General features: G+C 43.6%; 1 protein-coding gene across 10 annotated transcripts in view; it reads left to right on the top strand.

Annotated features, from left to right (window-relative positions):
* Nucleotides 1-20,141, top strand: part of LOC106560362 (mitogen-activated protein kinase 10) — a 126,300-nt gene that overhangs the window by 21,876 nt on the left and 84,283 nt on the right. For 9 of the 10 annotated variants that reach the window (XR_006756965.1, XR_006756964.1, XR_006756962.1 and 6 more), the window contains exon 2: nucleotides 13,743-13,814. Coding sequence is in view for 5 of the 10 variants with exons in the window: in XM_045687903.1 (XP_045543859.1) it covers nucleotides 13,743-13,814 (72 nt within the window). In the remaining 5 variants the exon portion in view is untranslated. Of the gene's footprint in view, nucleotides 1-13,742; nucleotides 13,842-20,141 lie in introns of all 10 variants that reach the window. The other variant, XM_045687885.1, reaches the window with a different exon arrangement.

Below are 20,141 nucleotides of genomic sequence, written 5' to 3'. Positions count from 1 at the left end.
CCCTCCAGAAGACTCAAAACACTTTGTAAAGGCTGGTGACATCTAGTGGAAGCAATAGGAAGTGCCAAAATATTCCTCAGCCCCTGTGTTTTTCAATGGGATAGGTTTAAAGGTAATACAACACATCAGGTTTCCACTTCCTGTCAGAAAATGTCTCAGGGTTTTGCCTGCCAAATGAGTTCTGTTATACTCACAGACACCATTCAAACAGTTTTAGAAACTTTAGAGTGTTTTCTATCCATATATAATAAGTATATGCATATTCTAGTTACTGGGTAGGATTAGTAACCAGATTAAATCGGGTAATTTTTTTTATCCAGACGTGCAAATGCTGCCCCCTAGCCCTAACAGGTTAACTTCCCACCTGCGGGACACAGCCAGTGAAATATCAGGGCGGAAAATTCAAAAACAACAAAATGTCATAATTCAACTTTCTCAAACATATGACTATTTTACACCATTTTAAAGATACACTTCTCGTTAATCTAACCACATTGTCCGATTTCAAAAAGGCTTTACAGCGAAAGCAAAACATTAAATTATGTTAGGAGACTACATAGACAAAAATAATCACACAGCCATTTTCCAAGCAAGGACATATGTCAATAAAACCCAAAACACAGCGAAATGAAGCACTAACCTTTGACGATCTTCATCAGATGACACTCCTAGGACATTATGTTACACAATACATGTATGTTTTGTTCAATAAAGTTCATATTTATATCCAAAAACAGCATTTGACATTGGCGCGTAATATTCAGAAAATGTATTCCCACCAAAACGACCGGTGAATGTGCACATCAATTTACAAAAATACTCATCATAAACGTTGACAAAATACATAACAATTATTTTAAGAATTATAGATAGACTACTCCTGGATGCAACCGCTGTGTCAGATTTTAAAATAGTTTACGGAGAAAGCACATTTTTCAATATTGTGAGTACATAGCTCAGCCATCATGGCGACCTATTCAGACACCCGCCAAGTTCGGGGCAACCTAAACTCAGAATTAGTATTAGAAATATTGTATTACCTTTGCTGATCTTCGTCAAAATGCACTCCCAGGACTGCTACTTCCACAATAAATGTTTTTGTTCCAAATAATCCACATTTATATCCAAATATCTCCGTTCTGTTCGTGCGTTCAGAGCACTATCCAAAGGGTTACGCGGGAGCGCGGAACGAGAGACAAAAAGTAAAAATGTTCCATTACCGTACTTAGAAGCATGTCAAACGCTGTGTAAAATCAATCTTTATGGTATTTTTAATGTAAAATTGCGATAATATTCCAATATTCCAATAGCATATTCATTCAAGAAGAAAAAGAAGGAGGGGTGCGCTCGCGGGACCGAGCATATCCAATCCCTTTGTTGCCAGGCAGACCACTCAGTAACTGAGCTCCTATACTCTGCCCAGTGACAGGAAAATGCTCAAACCACTTTCTGAAGACTTTAGACAGCCAATGGAAGCTTTAGGAAGTGCAACGTCACCCCACAGACACTGGAGCTTCGATAGAGAATCAAAAGAACTACAATTCTCAGACTCTTCACTTCCTGCTTGGTTTTTCTCAGGTTTTTGCCTGCCATATGAGTTCTGTTATACTCACTGACACCATTCAAACAGTTTTAGAAACTTCAGAGTGTTTTCTATCCAAATCTACTAATAATATGCATATTCTAGTTTCTGGGCCAGAGTAGTAACCTGTTTAATTTGGGTACGTTTTTCTTCCGGCCGTGAAAATACTGCCCCCTATCCGTAACAGGTTTTAATAATCCAGAATGTTTAGCAGTAAAAATATAATATTATTACTACAGATAATTGCAAGTGATTTATTTATGTTCAAAGACTGTGGATAACTCTGTGCAGGGAACTGCTTGCTCACTGAAGGGCTAGATGTTCAAAGTGGGTTGCTCCTGCTCTGGCATCCAGCTTGATTATGTTTCAGGCTGATTTAAGAATGTGCTAAATAGACTGGCTATCCATGTTCACGTTCCAGCCCTCGGGAAAATGCAGCATCAGCAAGTTTCCATTTCCATCCTACACCGCCCTCGTTCACACTGACAGAGAGAGGGATATAGAGGAAGAGAGAGAGAGGAGGGAGAGAGAGACGTGGAGAGAGAGCTGGAAGAAAGGGAGATAGAGAGTGAAGTGTGTGTGTCTGTGAATAACAAAAGCTATTCAAGCTGTGTTTTTGCTATTTCTACCTCTTCAAATTCAAATGACCTCTTCAAGGCCTTGAATTGTGTCATGCATTTTTTTTATATGTAGGATAATTGGTGTCATGGAGCATATGTACATGACTTGTAGACAATGACACTGAAACAAATTATTGGTTGAAGAAAGACTATTGTATCTCTTCAATGTATAGCCAAGAATCCTGAAACAAAAGAGAATATATTGGATTGAGTAGCGCATTTCGTTTGCCAACAATACTTTGACATAAGGCAACAAAGTCGACTGTTTGTTGGGCAAGCCAGTTACTAAAACAATGTAACTTGTTAACCATGTTTCTACCGTGTATAAAGCTGCCCATTTTAAATGTACATGCTCTAGCAATATGAAATATATTATTTGAACAATGATCGAAGTATTGGTAGAGTATATTCATATCAGTTAACCTACCTTGTGTGTTTGTCTGAAGACCCGCTCTGTCTCCTTGTTGAAGTGCTGGTGTGCATTACGCATGAGGCAAATTAGACTATGAGAATATCCAAAGTGATGAATTATCCCGGGGGTGAATTACTTCATGAATGTGCATTGTGTGACTTAAAGAAGTTATTTCACAAGTTATTGAAGTGTGTGTGTAGGTAAAACTGTTGTTTATGATGTTATATGTCCATGGGAAATTACACATTTATGGTAGAAATGTGTTTTGGGGCTATCATGATGGAACATTCCTAGCTGAAGGGAGTTCCTGGAAAGAGTACTTAGGTGCTCAGTTGGCTTTTGCCTGGGGGGAGAGCAGGCAACAGGTTGGCTAGAGTAGAGTTAACCAGTTTTGTTATAGAGTTTTGTTATAGAAAATAGAGTTGTTGTAACGACTGTTGTGAGAGAGAGTGGACCAAAACGCAGCGGAGTTAGTGTTCGTCATATTTAATTAAGAAAGAACACTATACAAACAAAACAAGAAAAAACCGACAACCAAACAGTCCTGTCAGGTGAAACACAATGACAGAAACAATTACCCACAAAACCCCAATGGAAAAACATGCACTTATGTGTGACTCCCAATCAACAACAACGAACTTCAGCTGTGCCTGATTGGGAGCCACACATGGCCCAAAACAAAGAAATACAAAAACATAGAAACAGAACATAGAACGCCCACCCAATGTAACACCCTGGCCTAACCAAAATAAAGGACAAAAAACCCCTCTCTATGGCTAGGGCGTTACAGTACCCCCCCCCCAAGGTGCGGACTCCGGCCGCAAAACCTGACACTGAAGGGGAGGGTCTGGGTGGGCCTTCTTACGGCGGCGGCTCAGGTGCGGGACGTGGCCTCTCCCCCACCCTTGGCGTCGCCCTCTTAGGTGGCGCACCTGGCCGCGCCGACGGTCTGGTGGGCAACCCTGACTTTGCCCGGTTGGCGGGCGACCCTTGTTGCGCCCGGCTGGCGGACGACCCTGGCTGCACCCGGCTGGCGGCGATGGCTGCACCCGGCTGGCGGATGTCCCTTGCTGCGCCCTGCTGGCGGGCGGCGATGGCTGCGCCCGGCTGGCGTGCGACCCTTGCTGCGCCCGACTGGCGGATGACCTGGCTGCGCCCGGCTGGCGGGTGTCCCTTGCTGTGCCCGGCTGGCGGGCCATTCTGGCAGATCCGGACAGGCGGGCCACTCTGGCAGCTCCGGACAGGCGGGCCACTCTGGCAGCTCCGGACAGGCGGGCCACTCTGGCAGCTCCGGACAGGCGGGCCACTCTGGCAGCTCCGGACAGGCGGGCCACTCTGGCAGCTCCGGACAGGCGGGCCACTCTGGCAGCTCCGGACAGGCGGGCCACTCTGGCAGCTCCGGACAGGCGGGCCACTCTGGAGGCCTAGTCCTGGGAGGTGGCCCCGGACGGACCAGGATGGGGAGACCCACTGGAGGCCTGGTCCGAGGAGGAGGCACAGGCTTAACCAGCATGGGGAGACCCACTGGTGGCCTGGTCCTAGGAGGAGGCACAGGACTGACCAGGATGGGGAGACCCACTGGAGGCCTGGTCCGAGGAGGAGGCACAGGCTTAACCAGGATGGGGAGACCCACTGGAGGCCTGGTCCGAGGAGCAGGCACAGGACAGACCAGGATGGGGAGACCCACTCGTGGCCTGGTCTTAGGAGGAGGCACAGGCTTAACCAAGATGGGGAAACCCACTGGAGGACTGGTCCGAGGAGGAGGCACAGGCTTGACCAGGATGGGAAGACATGCAGGAGGCCTGTTTCTGGGCATAGGCACAGGACGTGCAGGGCTGGGAAGACATGCAGGAGGCCTGTTTCTGGGCGTAGGCACAGGACGTGCAGGGCTGGGAAGACATGCAGGAGGCCTGTTTCTGGGCGCAGGCACAGTCTTCAACAGACGGCCAGCACGCACCTCAGGACGAGTATGGAGAACTGACTCAGGTGACATCAATTCACTGACACGCTCCATAGGGCGAATGCCGTGCCTTATGCACCAAACCAGCAGGTCTCTCATCTCTCTCTCCTCCAATCTCCCCATCAACTCCTTCACTGTCTCTGCTTTGCACCCTTCGCTCACCTCCAACGTCAACCCGACTGGCTCTGGTTCCGACCTCGGCACCGCCGACTGTCCCGTGTGCTCCCCCCAAAAAAATCTTGGGGCTGCCTCTCGTGCCTGTTGCGCTCTCTCTCCTCATACCATCGCCTCTCCGCTTCGATCTCCCACTGCGGAAGGCGATACTCCCCTAGCCTGAGTCCATGGTCCCTCTCCGTCCAGTATTTGTTCCCACGTCCATGAGTCCATCATGCTGCTCTCCTGGTGCTGCTCCTTCCTCCGCTGCTTGGTCCTTGTTTGGTGGGTAATTCTGTAACGACTGTTGTGAGAGAGAGTGGACCAAAACGCAGCGGAGTTAGTGTTTGTCATATTTAATTAAGAAAGAACCGACAGCCAAACAGTCCTGTCAGATGCAACACAATGACAGAAACAATTACCCACGAAACCCCAACGGAAAAACATGCACTTATGTGTGACTCTCAATCAACAACAACGAACTTCAGCTGTGACTGATTGGGAGCCACACATGGCCCAAAACAAAGAAATACAAAAACATAGAAACAGAACATAGAACGCCCACCCAATGTAACACCCTGGCCTAACCAAAATAAAGAACAAAAAACCCCTCTCTATGGCCAGGTCGTTACAGTTGTTGCCAGAATAGTATATACTGAGAATATCTTTGATTTATTCAAGTCTTTGTCAACTTACTGTTTGTTATTTTCCATACAAAGTTTATTGGCCAATTAGTCCTTAATATTTGTAAATATGATTTAACATGATATAACATGATTTGATGTTATTTTTTCTGTGGCCAATGACCTTGAGTCTTCTTGGATGGGAACTTCTAATGTAAATCTATGGCAGTACAAACCGTAGATTTTGTGGTGACAGTGTCCCTATGAGTGACAGAACACTGAGCCAATCACGGCACAGCTAGATAACAACATTGCTGTAGTGGTGGGGCTCCACAAAGCTTGCTGTTAGCTACTTTTATCCAACGTAAAAAAAACTATTTCAAATTTTGCTACATAAGACCGAATCCAGGTGGTGAGTCACAATTGTTCAGCAGTCTTATGGCTTGGGGGTAGAAGCTGTTAACCTGTTAGGGCTAGGGGGCAGTATTTACACGGCCGGATAAAAAATGTACCCGATTTAATCTGGTTATTACTACTGCCCAGAAACTAGAATATGCATATAATTATTGGCTTTGGATAGAAAACACCCTAAAGTTTCTAAAACTGTTTGAATGGTGTCTGTGAGTATAACAGAACTCATATGGCAGGCAAAAACCTGAGAAGATTCTGAACAGGAAGTACCCTCTCTTGAGCATTCCTTGGGCTTCTTCGCTCTGTTTATTGAAAATTAAGGATCTTTGCTGTAACGTGACACTTCCTACGGCTCCCATAGGCTCTCAGAACCCGGGAAAAAGCTGAATTATGTAATTCCAGCCGCTGGCTGAAAAACTTTTGCGCCTTTGGTAAGTGGTCTATCAGAGGACCATCAGACTGAGGCGTGTGCACGGGGCGACCTCATGTTTTTACTTTCTCTCTCTTTGAACTAAAACACAGATTCCCGGTCGGAATATTATCGCTTTTTACGAGAAAAATGGCATAAAAATTGATTTTAAACAGCGGTTGACATGCTTCGAAGTACGGTAATGGAATATTTAGAAATGTTTTGTCACGAAACGCGTCGGGCGCGTAACCCTTATTTACCCTTTCGGATAGTGTCTTGAACGCACGAACAAAACGCCGCTATTTGGATATAACTATGGATTATTTGGGACCAAACCAACATTTGTTAATGAAGTAGAAGTCCTGGGAGTGCATTCTGACGAAGAACAGCAAAGGTAATAACATTTTTCTTATAGTAAATCTGACTTTGGTGAGGGCTAAACTTGTTGGGTGTCTAAATAGCTAGCCCTGTGATGCCGGGCTATCTACTTAGAATATTGCAAAATGTGCTTTCACCGAAAAGCTATTTTAAAATCGGACATAGCGAGTGCATAAAGGAGTTCTGTATCTATAATTCTTAAAATAATTGTTATGTTTTTTGTGAACGTTTATTGTGAGTAATTTAGTAAATTCACCAGAAGTTTGCGGGGGTATGCTAGTTCTGAACATCACATGCTAATGTAAAAAGCTGGTTTTTGATATAAATATGAACTTGATTGAACAAAACATGCATGTATTGTATAACATAATGTCCTAGAAGTGTCATCTGATGAAGATCAAAGGTTAGTGCTGCATTTAGCTGTGGTTTGGGTTTATGTGACATTATATGCTAGCTTGAAAAATGGGTGTGTGATTATTTCTGGCTCGGTACTCTGCTGACATAATCTAATGTTTTGATTTCGTTGTAAAGCCTTTTTGAAATCGGACAGTGTGGTTAGATTAACGAGAGTCTTGTCTTTAAAATGGTGTAAAATAGTCATATGTTTGAGAAATTGAATAATAGCATTTCTAAGGTATTTGAATAACGCGCCACGGGATTCCACTGGCTGTTACGTAGGTGGGACGAAATCTTCCCACTGGCCCTAGAGAAGTTAAGGAGCCTTTTGGACCTAGAATTGGCCCTCCGGTACGTTTGCCGTGTGGAAGCAGAGAGAACAGCCTATGACTTGGGTGTTTCTGGTCCTTTCTCTTACACCGCCTAGTAATGAAGTCCTGGATGGCAGGAAGCTTGGCCGCAATGATGTACTGGGCCGTACGCACTACCCTCTGTAGCGCCTTACGGTAGTAAGCAGTTGTCATACCAGGTGGTGATGCAAGTGGTCAGGATGCTCTTGATGGTGCAGCTGTAGAATTTTTTTGGGATCTTTTCAGTCTCCTGAGGAGGAATAGGCGTTGTCGTGCCCTCTTCATGACTGTCTTAGTGTGTTTGTACCATGATAGTCTGTTGGTGATGTGAACACCGCTCCACTACAGCCCCATTGATGTGAATGTGGGCGTGTTCAGCCCTCCTTTTCCTGTAGTCCATGATCAGCTCCTTTGTCTTGCTCACATTGAGGAAGAGGTTGTTGTCCTGGCACCACACTGCTAGGTATCTGATCTCCTCCCTATAGGCTGTCTCATCGTTGTCGGTGATCAGGCCTACCACCGTTGTGTCATCAGCAAACTTAATGATGGTGTTGGAGTCGTGCTTGGCCACGCTGTTGTAGGTGAACAGGGAGTACAGGATGGGGACTGATCACTCACCACTGAGGGGCCCCTGTGTTGAGGATCAGCGTGGCAGATGTGTTGTTGCCTACCCTTACCACCTGGGGCGGCCCGTCAGGATGACATTACCACCGGGGGGCGGCCCGTCAGGATGGTCCAGTTGCAGAGGGAGGTGTTTAGTCCCAGGGTCCTTAGCTTAGTGATGATCTTTGGTGGCACTGTGGTGTTGAACGCTGAGCTGTAGTCAATGAACAGCATTCTCACATAGGTGTTCCTTTTGTCCAGGTGGGAAAGGGCAGTGTGTAGTGAAATTGAGACTGCGTCATCTGTAGATCTGTTGGGGTGGTATGCGAATTGGAGTGGGTCTAGGGTTTCCGGGATGATGGTGTTGATGTGAGCCATGACCAGCCTTTGAAAGCGCTTATTTTAGGCAGGTTTCCTTCGCGTTCTTGGGCACAGGGACTATGGTTGTCTGCTTAAAACATGTAGGTATTACAGACTCGGTCAGGGAGAGATTGAACACGTCAGTGAAGACACTTGCCAGTTGGTCCGCGCATGCTTGGAGTACACGTCCTGGTAATCCGTCTGGCCTGCGGCCTTGTGAATGTTGACCTGTTTAAAGGGCTTGCTCATATCGGCTACATCGACATCGGATACGGAGAGCGTGATCACAGTTGTCCAGAACAGCTGGTGCTCTCATGCATGTTTCAGTTTTGCTTGCTTCGACGCGAGCATAAAAGGCATTTAGCCCGTCTGGTAGGCTTGCGTCACTTGGCAGCTCGCGGCTGGATTTCCCTTTGTAGTCCGTAATAGTTTGCAAGTCCTGCCACATCCGACGAGCGTCATAGCTGGTGTAGTAGGATTCAATCTTAGTCCTGTTTGACGCTTTGCCTGTTTGATGGTTCATCTGAGGGCACCGCGGGATTTCTTATAAGCGCCCAGATTAGTGTCCCAGTCCTTGAAAACGGCAGCTCTAGCCTTTAGCTTGGTGCGGATGTTGCCTGCTATCCAAGGCTTCTGATTGGGATATGTACTTACGGTCACTGTGGGGACGACGTCGTCGATACACTTATTGATGAAGCCGGTGACTGAGGTGCTATACTCCTAAATGCCATTGGATGAATTGCGGAACATATTCCAGTCTGTGCTAGCAAAACAGTCCTGTAGCGTAGCATCTGCGTCATCTGACCACTTCCCTATTGAGAGAGTCACTGGTACTTCCTGCTTTAGTTTTTCTTTGTAAGCAGGAATCAGGAGGATAGAATTATATGTCTTTGTGCATGGAGTTAAGCTGGTCTAGAGTTTTTTTTCCTCTGGTTGCACATGTGATATGCTGGTAGAAATGAGGTAAAATGGATTTAAGTTTGTCTGCATTAAAGTCCAGGTCCACTAGGAGCGCCGCTTTTGGATGAGCATTTTGCTTATGGCCTTATACAGCTCGTTGAGTGCGGTCTTAGTGTCAGCATCGGTTTGTGGTGGTAAATAGACAGCTACGAAAAATATAGAGGAAAACTCTCTTGGTAGGTAGTGTGGTCTACAGCTTATCATGAGGTACTCTAATCTCAGAGATAAAACCTGTATATATAGTGTAGGATCCTACTGGGGAGAATAGGATGGCCAGAGATATTCAGGCCAAATAAAGGATCACTACTTTAGTAATATGCTGCCCAATGCTCAACCACTATACTATGTAAGGGATATAGACGTTCTGTAAATTACCTTGGAAATAATAGACGACGCAGTGCTGAGTCCCTTCAGGGAGTTCATTTTTCCAAGCTAATGTACAGAATGGAGGCGTTTATCCCGCGCATACCACAGTTGCCAAAGAAAACAGCTAACTACACAATGACATAATGGGTGGACTGGCGGCCATTGCGAGTGTATCCATAGGAGCAAGGCAGGAAGTAAAAGCAAGTGTACTTATCAATATGTGCTGTGATTTGTTGATTCAACTCAACTGACCTTACAAAAAATACATTCCGTTGCATAAGCCACATCAGTTAACAATTTGAATGAATATTTTACATTACCATGGAAATTATTGCATCATAATACCAGACAGCGACATGAGTAAAATTTCCAGGGTTTCAGCCCATCGTCATTATTTTTATGTGTCTGCTGCTGCTGCAATTTACTTTCATTTTTTATGTGTGCTTCTTTGCAGTGTTGCAGGACTTGAGACCGGTCTCAGTCCTGAATCCAGTCTCAACACCACATATTGAGTCCCTAGGTTTTGTCTTGGTCTCGGACAACGAGGACTCGTAATTTCTTGCCAAGACCAGCAGAGTGAAAAACTCATAATTATCAGTACCTAAAAACCGCTTCGCCAGGCCATATGTCCACACTCCTTTCATGATACATTAATATCTTGTTGCCTATTGAAACCTGGGCTTCCTGTTTTACTCATAACATTGCTGTCCTTTACTTTTGATGAAAAATATCCCCCAAAAATTGTCGTGCTCATCAGAATTTCCTTGATTTGCTGTTAAGGAAGAGTGGGGGACATTGTTTTAAAGTTGCACGCTCACTATTAATAGGAGGAGACTGGAGGAAGTTGTAACATAATTTGTGTTTTTATCTATACTGAACATAAATATAAATGCAACATACTAGATGATTCCATATGTGTTATTTCGTAGTTGATGTCTTCACTAGTATTCTAAAATGTAGAAAATAGTGAAAATAAAGAAAAACCCTTGAATGAGCAGGTGTGTCCAAACTTTTGACTGGAACTGTATGTCTAAAAGACATATCTGGATTCAGATATAGGATATGGTGCATATCCACAAAACTCAAATTATGCATTGAAAATGGTCTGTATTCTTTAGAATATAAAAAAAACGTGTAATGTAAAGATATCCCTTTTCACCCAGTGTCTTGACAACTACTATAGTTACAGTGGGGGAAAAAAGTATTTAGTCATCCACCAGTTGTGCAAGTTCTCCCACTTAAAAAGATGAGAGAGGCCTGTAATTTTCATCATAGGTACACTTCAACTATGACAGACAAAATGAGAAAAGAAAATCCAGAAAATCACATTGTATTATTTTTTATGAATTTATTTGCAAATTATGGTGGAAAATAAGTATTTGGTGAATAACAAAAGTTTATCTCAATACTTTGTTATATACCCTTTGTTGGCAATGACACGGGTCTAACGTTTTCTGTAAGTCTTCACAAGGTTTTCACACACTGTTGCTGGTATTTTGGCCCATTCCTCCATGCAGATCTCCTCTAGAGCAGTGATGTTTTGGGGCTGTCGCTGGGCAACACGGACTTTCAACTCCCTCCAAAGATTTTCTATGGGGTTGAGATCTGGAGACTAGGCCACTTCAGGACCTTGAAATGCTTCTTACGAAGCCACTCCTTCGTTGCCCGGGCGGTGTGTTTGGGATCATTGTCATGCTGAAAGACCCAGCCACGTTTCATCTTCAATGCCCTTGCTGATGGAAGGAGGTTTTCACTCAAAATCTCACGATACATGGCCCCATTCATTCTTTCCTTTACACGGATCAGTCGTCCTGGTCCCTTTGCAGAAAAACAGCCCCAAAGCATGATGTTTCCACCCCCATGCTTCACAGTAGGTATGGTGTTTTTTGGATGCAACTCAGCATTCTTTGTCCTCCAAACACGACAAGTTGAGTTTTTCCCAAAAAGTTCTATTTTGGTTTCATCTGACCATATGACATTCTCCCAATCCGCTTTTTACATTAGCATGTGACGTTCAGAACTATGCTAATGTAACTTCCGGGGAATTTGCTAACAATTTACTAAATTACTCACGATAAACATTCACAAAAAGCATAACAATTATTTTAAGAATTATAGATACAGAACTCCTCTATGCACTCGATATGTCTGATTTTAAAATAGCTTTTTGGTGAAAGCACATTTTGCAATATTCTAAGTACATAGCCCAGCCATCACGGGCTAGCAATTTAGACACCCGGCAAGTTTAGCACTCACCAATATCAGATTTACTATTATAAAAGTTTGATTACCTTTTGTTGTCTTCGTCAGAATGCACTCCCAGGACTGCTACTTCAATAACAAATGTTGGTTTGGTCCAAAATAATCCATCGTTATATCCGAATAGTGGCGTTTTGTTCATGCGTCCCAGACACTATCCGAAATGGTAAATCAGGGTCGTGCGCATGGCGCAATTCGTGACAAAAAAAATCTAAATATTCCATTACCGTACTCCGAAGCATGTCAACCGCTGTTTAAAATCAATTTTTATGCAATTTATCTCGTAAAAAAACGATAATATTCTGACCGGGAATCTCCTTTTCGGCAAACAGAGGAAAAATCACAAAGACGGGGCGGCCAGGTCACGCGCCTAAGCCCACAGTCCCTTGATCGGCCACTTGAGAAAGGCGATAATGTGTTTCAGCCTGGAGCTGGGATGACGACATCCTGTTTTTTCCCGGGCTCTGAGCGCCCATGGAAGACGTAGGAAGTGTCACGTTAGAGCAGAGATCCTTTGTAAAAGATAGAGATGGCCAAGAAGTTCAAGAAATGGTCAGACAGGCCACTTCCTGTAAAGGAATCTCTCAGGTTTTGACCTGCCATTTGAGTTCTGTTATACTCACAGACACCATTCAAACAGTTTTAGAAACTGTCGGGTGTTTTCTATCCAAAGCCAATAATTATATGCATATTCTAGTTACTGGGCAGGAGTAGTAACCAGATTAAATCGGGTACGTTTTTTATCCAGCCGTGAAAATACTGCCCCCTAGCCATAACAGGTTAAGCAGGGGGACATGTCTGGCACTGCAGGATTTGAGTCCCTGGCGGCGTAGTGTGTTACTGATGGTAGGCTTTGTTACTTTGGTCCCAGCTCTCTGCAGGTCATTCACTAGGTCCCCCCGTGTGGTACTGGGATTTTTGCTCACCGTTCTTGTGATCATTTTGACCCCACGGGGTGAGATCTTGCGTGGAGCCCTAGATCGAGGGAGATTATCAGTGGTCTTGTATGTCTTCCATTTCCTAATAATTGCTCCCACAGTTGATTTCTTCAAACCAAGCTGCTTACCTATTGCAGATTCAGTTTTCCCAGCCTGGTGCAGGTCTACAATTTTGTTTCTGGTGTCCTTTGACAGCTCTTTGGTAGCTCAGTTGGTAGAGCATGGTGTTTGCAACACCAGGGTTGTGGGTTCGATTCCCACGGGGGGCCAGCACAGAAAAAAAAATCTATGAAATGTATGCATTCACTGCTGTAAGTCGCTCTGGATAAGAGCGTCTGCTAAAATGACAAAAAAAAATAAAAAATGTCTTGGCCATAGTGGAGTTTGGAGTGGGACTGTTTGAGGTTGTGGACAGGTGTCTTTTATACTGATAACAAGTTCAAACAGGTGCCGTTAATACAGGTAACGAGTGGAGGACAGAGGAGCCTCTTAAAGAAGAAGTTACAGGTCTGTGAGAGCCAGAAATCTTGCTTGTTTGTAGGTGACCAAATACTTATTTTCCACCATCATTTTCAAATAAATTCATAAAAAATCCTACAATGTGATTTTCTGGATTTTTTTTCTCATTTTGTCTGTCATAGTTGACGTGTACCTATGATGAAAATTACAGGCCTCTCTCATCTTTTTAAGTGGGAGAACTTGCACAATTAGTGGCTGACTAAATACTTTTTCCCCCCACTGTATTGTCATAAAAAAAACATACAAGTAGGCTACCGTACGCACAGATCTGAGACCAGGCTACACTGCCAAAGTCTAGAAAGACGCCCCCTCTCCTCTGCTTTCCACAGGTTGTTGCTGGAGAGAATGTGTTCTTAGGCAACCTAACTGGTAAAACAAGGATTAATAAATGAATGAACCTCTAATCTCTAACCTCTCCTCTCTCCTCTGTTTGTGTTTTGCAGGTATTTATGAGCAGGCATTTCTTCTATTACTGCAGTGAACCAGTCCTAGATGTGAAAATAGCCTTTTGTCAGGTGTGTGTTCCTTACAGGTAAAATAAGGTACAGTATTCATTCACTTCCATTTCCTCTTCATTAGTGTTATGTCTGTTTCATAGAGCTGGAAAGAGGGTCAGCACTATTGAGGGACTAGGTCTGCCTTAAAATGGTGGTGGTGAAAGCCTTCTACGGGGCCACCCATGCTAAAACAGGCTTTGTGGCAAGTGTACCATCTATCCAAATCAATGGTTTTGGGTCATCATGGGTCATCATGTCGGGTCATCATATGAGACACAAACACACCATTGTAGTACCTGTTGGGTCATCATATGAGACCTGTTGGGTCATCATATGAGACACAAACACACCACTGTAGCCTTGTCCTATACTGTATGTGCTGTAGCGAACTACTTTTTGTTAGCGTTAGTGTTAATAAATCAGCGATTCCCAAACCAGGGGTCACGACCCCATGTTGGGCCACCTATTGTGAAAACGGGGTCCCGGCAGAATTTCCGAAAAAATATACATACAAAAAAATATATATATTATAATATCGTCTTTGTATCTAAAAATCATTCTAATGTGGTTAGCCTTAAAACATTTTATGAGAATTATCCAAATCTTAAAGAGAAATTCAATCAGAGAGCGCCCTTAGATAACGGGAAAAGGCCACACATGGCTAGGCCCGCTATGCTATGAAACCACACACTATTGCAGAGACTTTGACATTACCGGCCGCCAGGGGCGGACTGAAACAATAATTCAGGCCGGGAATTTGACTCCATCCCAGGCCACCCTGTTCACGCAAACCACCAGACTGCTAATTTTGTTGGCTAACCCTATTTGTTGATGTAACGGGTACCAAACTGTTATACATTTGGCCACTATGTTCATCTGGGAAGAAGGTCATGCACATTGCAAAATACAAACATTTGGGACAGACCAACAAGTAGCCTATCTGAACACTGAGTTTTCAAGGTATGCTATGGCAAAAACTCACTAGGAGTACACCAATCATAGCATATACAAATGTACAAGGCTAGACACACAAAACTATTAGCCTACACTTTTTAAAAGAGGAGATATACAGAGTTAGCGCAAATGTTCAAATGATTATCTTTATATTCAAGCATCAAGCATTTCAAAAGTATCAAAAAACTTCACACACACACATTCACTGAACTTGAACATAAGCTACAACAATGTAAGTAAGTATAATACAAAAGTCGAAAAAGCACTCCTCAACAAATTTTTTTTGATTACAATGTTCACTCACTGGTGTCCATAAAGCAAACAGCACAAAAATAAACACATCTATACACTGAGTCAATGAAATTGAACATTGGCTACATAACTGCAAGTATAATACGAAAGTCCAAAAACATGCCTCTGTACAAAAGCTTTAAGTCAACAGCAAATTTTCTTTCACCCATGTCAGCCTGTTAAGGAATAGTCACAGCATAGCTACTTCAGAGTAACCAGTAAGAAATGACCACTAGTAAACGAGTAGGCGGCGAAGTAACTCACTGCTCTCTGCCATCTTGTCAATGATGTCATCTTTGTCAAGTCCCATAAGAATATCCTTCTTTGTTGCCATCATAAGGAACGCTTCAAGGTTCTCTTGAGTGAGGGAGGTTCTTAGGCGGTTCTTCGTGAATTTCAGGGTGGAGAAGGTCCTCTCACTAGCCACCTGAGTGATGGATAGGGTGAGGAGGAACTTGTAGCCCAAACCAATGATGTGATACGGATCCGTGAGCAGATTGTACTGAGACAGGAGAAGATAGCAGCATATCGGGCAGTTTTTACATGTGGAACAACTTCTGCTCACCAACTCTACACTTTCATCAGGATCCTCAAAGCCTTCCACTGATTCATCACTGGTGGCGGCGGCCCTGGTGTTGTACTCCTCCAATGCTGACTGTTTCAGTCTTTCCCACTGTTGTGCAAGGCTGATCAGTTTAACCTGCAATGCCTCAACAGTGGCATGTTCATCAAATTCCAGTAAGCATTTGCTGAGCTCCTTCATGGCTATCTTTGGAAGGCCCTTTTCTCTGATCTCAGGAAAATGCTTTGGATTCATGCAGGAGACATCTGCTCACAGCACTGCATTTGCTGCATAAAGGCAGTGAATACTTTCAACAACAGTGTCCAGTAGCAATGGGCTCGTCTTCTGCCAACTCACCTGGTTTTCTCTTCTTTTTTTGTTCTCTTCTCTGGGAGAGCAGTCTGAGCTTTGGCATCACAGTCCTGCTACTCCTCCAGAATGCCATTGGCCCTCTCAACAAAGTTGTCTGCTGCCTTCTTCACACCCTCAAAGTCTCGGGCACAATTTCTCAGGTTATCCTCTGTTCCGGTCACCAAGTGCTGTGCTGTTACAATATCCATGCCACTTGTTTGCAAGTATTTAGAGAGAGGGGACGTCTGCTCAAATATCCTGAGAAAAACCTCAGCTGTAAGTATGGTTTCATACTTTAGGAGAGCATCCTTGTACCCTTGGGCCTTGCTTCAGAAGGCAGGTTTTATGGTCACATCCTTTTCAATTCTTTCCAAAGTGATTACCACATCTATGTAAAGTGCACGGTCAGACTTTGCAAAGCTTCCAAATACTTTCCTCAAGGCCTCGTCTTTGGCCCACCAGCGTGTTTCACCAAAATACATCAAGCCGTCTGTGTCTCCTGTCCTGACTGGTTTCCTCCCATAGCTTCATGCACTTGCAGGAATCACGAACGAACACTGCAATGTCATTCAGTAGTGAGAAAAGGGATTCACTTGCCACAACAACCCCAGTGGTGTCAGTTAGCACAAGGTTGAGGACATGTGAGTGACACCATTTGTGTACTTGGTTAGGAGACTCTACTGTGAGCAATGCAGAGAAGCCCCTGTATTGTCCCTGCATATTTTCTGCTCTGTCTGTAGCATTAACCAACACACTGTTTGATATCTATGTCCATCTTCTCAAGGGTCTGTTTCACAAGGTCCATTAAGTACTGTCCAGTCGATGACTCACAGTCAATGACCGCAATCAGTCTCTCGTGGACAACATCAGTGACATATTGCAGAACTTCTGCACACTGGTCTTTGGATGTTAAATCCTGTGTTGTGTCCATTTGTATCGAGAACATCCCTGCCTTTCTCACTTCAACAGCAATTGTCTGCTGAATCAACATTCTGTTGACTTCAATTACTTTATTTGCTGTTGTTTTGGACATCATAGTTACCAAGGACCCTCTTCCTTTACTTCCCATCTGCGTCTTGCTCTTCTCAATGCAATCAATAACATGCTCTTGTAGGCAGACATCATATTTGCTTAACAACAATATAAGCTCAAGGAATTTGCCATGATTGACAGCCATATTTTCCAAGTTATATGCAGCTTTGTGCCTGTGTAGCTAAGCCCACATTTATCAATAACTTTAACTACATCAATCACACGTTCCATGACCTGCCTCCTCTTTCTGACCTGGTCTTGTTGAAGTGACATTTGCTTATCACTCAGAAAGGTACAGATGTCTGCTTGCTGGCTCTGTGGAAAAAGGCTTCTGCACTTTCTCTATGGGTCTTGCTTCTCTCATGTTCCTGTACTCTGATGGGCATGTTTCCAGGCCTGCATGCCTCCTTTGACAAATGCACTACCACTGGCTGAAGGTTTTGCGAATGCAAGACATACTGAGCAGAAGTGAGTTACTTTATTGTATGTCAGCCATCCTCTGTTTGTGCCATCTTTGGAGTGGGATACATTGGGAATGACACATTGAGGGGTTTGTTTTGGGTGGTACTGAAAAAATAAGTCAAAATCCTTGGATTGAGGACTGGAAAAATAACAAAATGGATTTACAGTGCTTTTGCTGTCCCTTTCTATTTTCCCTGTACTGGGCTCTGAACCTCTCGCTCTCTCTTTCTCTCTCTCTGCACATCTGGTTGCTATGCAGAATGAGATTTACATTTACATTACTTGCAGTTATCGATTGTATGCCCCCCGATTACAGTCCTACTGATAATCTCATAAATAAAGCACATATTAATCTAAAATCATAGCCTACATGTTTAGGTTTGTGCTCTTAAGTTGTACCTGAAGGTTCCTGCTCTGAGTCTGACTCTGAACTGACCACCATCTCCAGTTCTGCAGGAGCACCTGAAGCTCTAGTGCTGCTGCTGCTTCCTTCTCCACCTTTGCAAAGAAAATACTCTATTGTCATACACACTATCATTAGTGTATCAGTAGGCTTCATTAATACAGCTCTGGAAAAAATTAAGAGTCGTCTCTTAATTTGGAGTGGTCTTCATTTTTCCCAGAGCTGTATATTATTGTAGTAACTTGTAATTCTGGTACTAATGGTGCTAATTATCTTTGTCATTGCTTGTGCTGTGTCACACAGGCAGTACTGTGTTATGTTCATGAATGTATTATGGATACGTTACTGTAGCCTGTTTCGCTGTACAGTGTATGTGCACTTTCCCTAGCTTATGTAGCATGAGTCATGACCGAATGCTGGCAAGTCCATAGTCTAGGTTTACAATTTTTTACTAGTTGATCGCTATGTTGCACTCATTGCTATGATATAATTCCTCCACGAAAACATAAGACGTTCAAACTGTTTAGCCTACCGGCTGTTGTGTCACTATTATTGGGGGCGGCAGCGTAGCCTAGTGGTTAGAGCGTTGGACTAGTAACCAAAAAGTTGCAAAATCAAATCCCTGAGCTGACAAGGTAAAAATCTGTCGTTCTGCCCCTGAACAAGGCGGTTAACCCACTGTTCCTAGGCCATCATTGAAAATAAGAATGTGTTCTTAACTGACTTGCCTAGTTAAATAAATATAAAATTTTTTAAATAAAATTATTAGCTAGGCTACTTAGCTGGGTGGCGTGTGTGTTTTAGCTAGTGTTTTTGACTGACCTGGTCCCTTCCTGGCGAACATGTCGCTTATTTTGCAACATTTAGCTGCGTCTGTGGCAAGGACCTTTCTCTTTTTTATTCTCTCCCTCTCTGCTCCACCTTTCCTTTTCTAATCGTCCATTTCACCGTGCGACTTGTCTAAAATGTTATCAGTAGAGAAGCAGGTAGACGGTTGCTATGTGCGTTGCGGAGAGACCTGATGTCATTTTTGTCACGCGTACCCTCGTGCGGGGACACTGCAGCGAGAGAGTGAGAGTCGCGCCTGATGCGTGGATTCTCCGTCAACTCATTCCTGCTTGCTATATTATAGCTGGTCAAGTTGACTATTCACGGCAGGCCAAAGTGACCCTCAGGCCACCGGGAAATGTCCCAGTATTCCCGACGGCCAGTCCGCCACTGCCGGCCGCAATTGATATGGTGAAACAATGTGTGCGGAAGTAGAGGCACAGAAACTCAGATCAATACCTTTGTCAGATAACACTATTAACCTCTTACATCTAGACGTTCCGCTAGCGGAACACCTGCTCCAATATCCAATGATAGGCGTGGCGCGAATTACAAATTCCTCAAAAATACAAAAACTTCAATTTCTCAAACTTATGACTATTTCACAGCATTTTAAAGACAAGACTCTCCTTTATCTAACCACACTGTCCGATTTCAAAAAGGCTTTACAGCGAAAGCAAAACATTAGATTATGTCAGCAGAGTACCAAGCCAGAAATAATCAGACACCCATTTTTTCAAGCTAGCATATAATGTCACAAAAACCCAGAAGACAGCTAAATGCAGCACTAACCTTTGATGATCTTCATCAGATGACACACCTAGGACATTATGTTATACAATACATGCATGTTTTGTTCAATCAAGTTCATATTTATATCAAAAAACAGCTTTTTACATTAGTATGTGACGTTCAGAACTAGCATACCCCCCGCAAACTTCCGGGGAATTTGCTAACAATTTACTAAATTACTCACGATAAACGTTCACAAAAAGCATAACAATTATTTTAAGAATTATAGATAGAGAACTCCTCTATGCACTCGATATGTCCGATTTTAAAATAGCTTTTTGGTGAAAGCACATTTTGCAAAATTCTAAGTACATAGCCCAGCCATCACGGGCTAGCTATTTAGACATCCGGCAAGTTCAGCACTCACCAATATCAGATTTACTATTATAAAAGTTTGATTACCTTTTGTTGTCTTCGTCAGAATGCACTCCCAGGACTGCTACTTCAATAACAAATGTTGGTTTGGTCCAAAATAATCCATCATTATATCCGAATAGCGGCATTTTGTTCGTGCTTCCCAGACACTATCCGAAATGGTAAATCAGGGTCGTGCGCATGGCGCAATTCGTGACAAAAAAAATATTCCGAAATATTCCATTACCGTACTTCGAAGCATGTCAACCGCTGTTTAAAATCAATTTTTATGCAATTTATCTCGTAGAAAAGCGAT

The sequence above is a fragment of the Salmo salar genome, chromosome ssa01 (assembly GCF_905237065.1).
Source record: "Salmo salar chromosome ssa01, Ssal_v3.1, whole genome shotgun sequence".
NCBI classification, from domain to species: Eukaryota; Metazoa; Chordata; class Actinopteri; order Salmoniformes; family Salmonidae; genus Salmo; species Salmo salar.
Note: the sequence above shows the minus strand (reverse complement) of the source record. Positions and strands in the feature narration are given on the sequence as shown.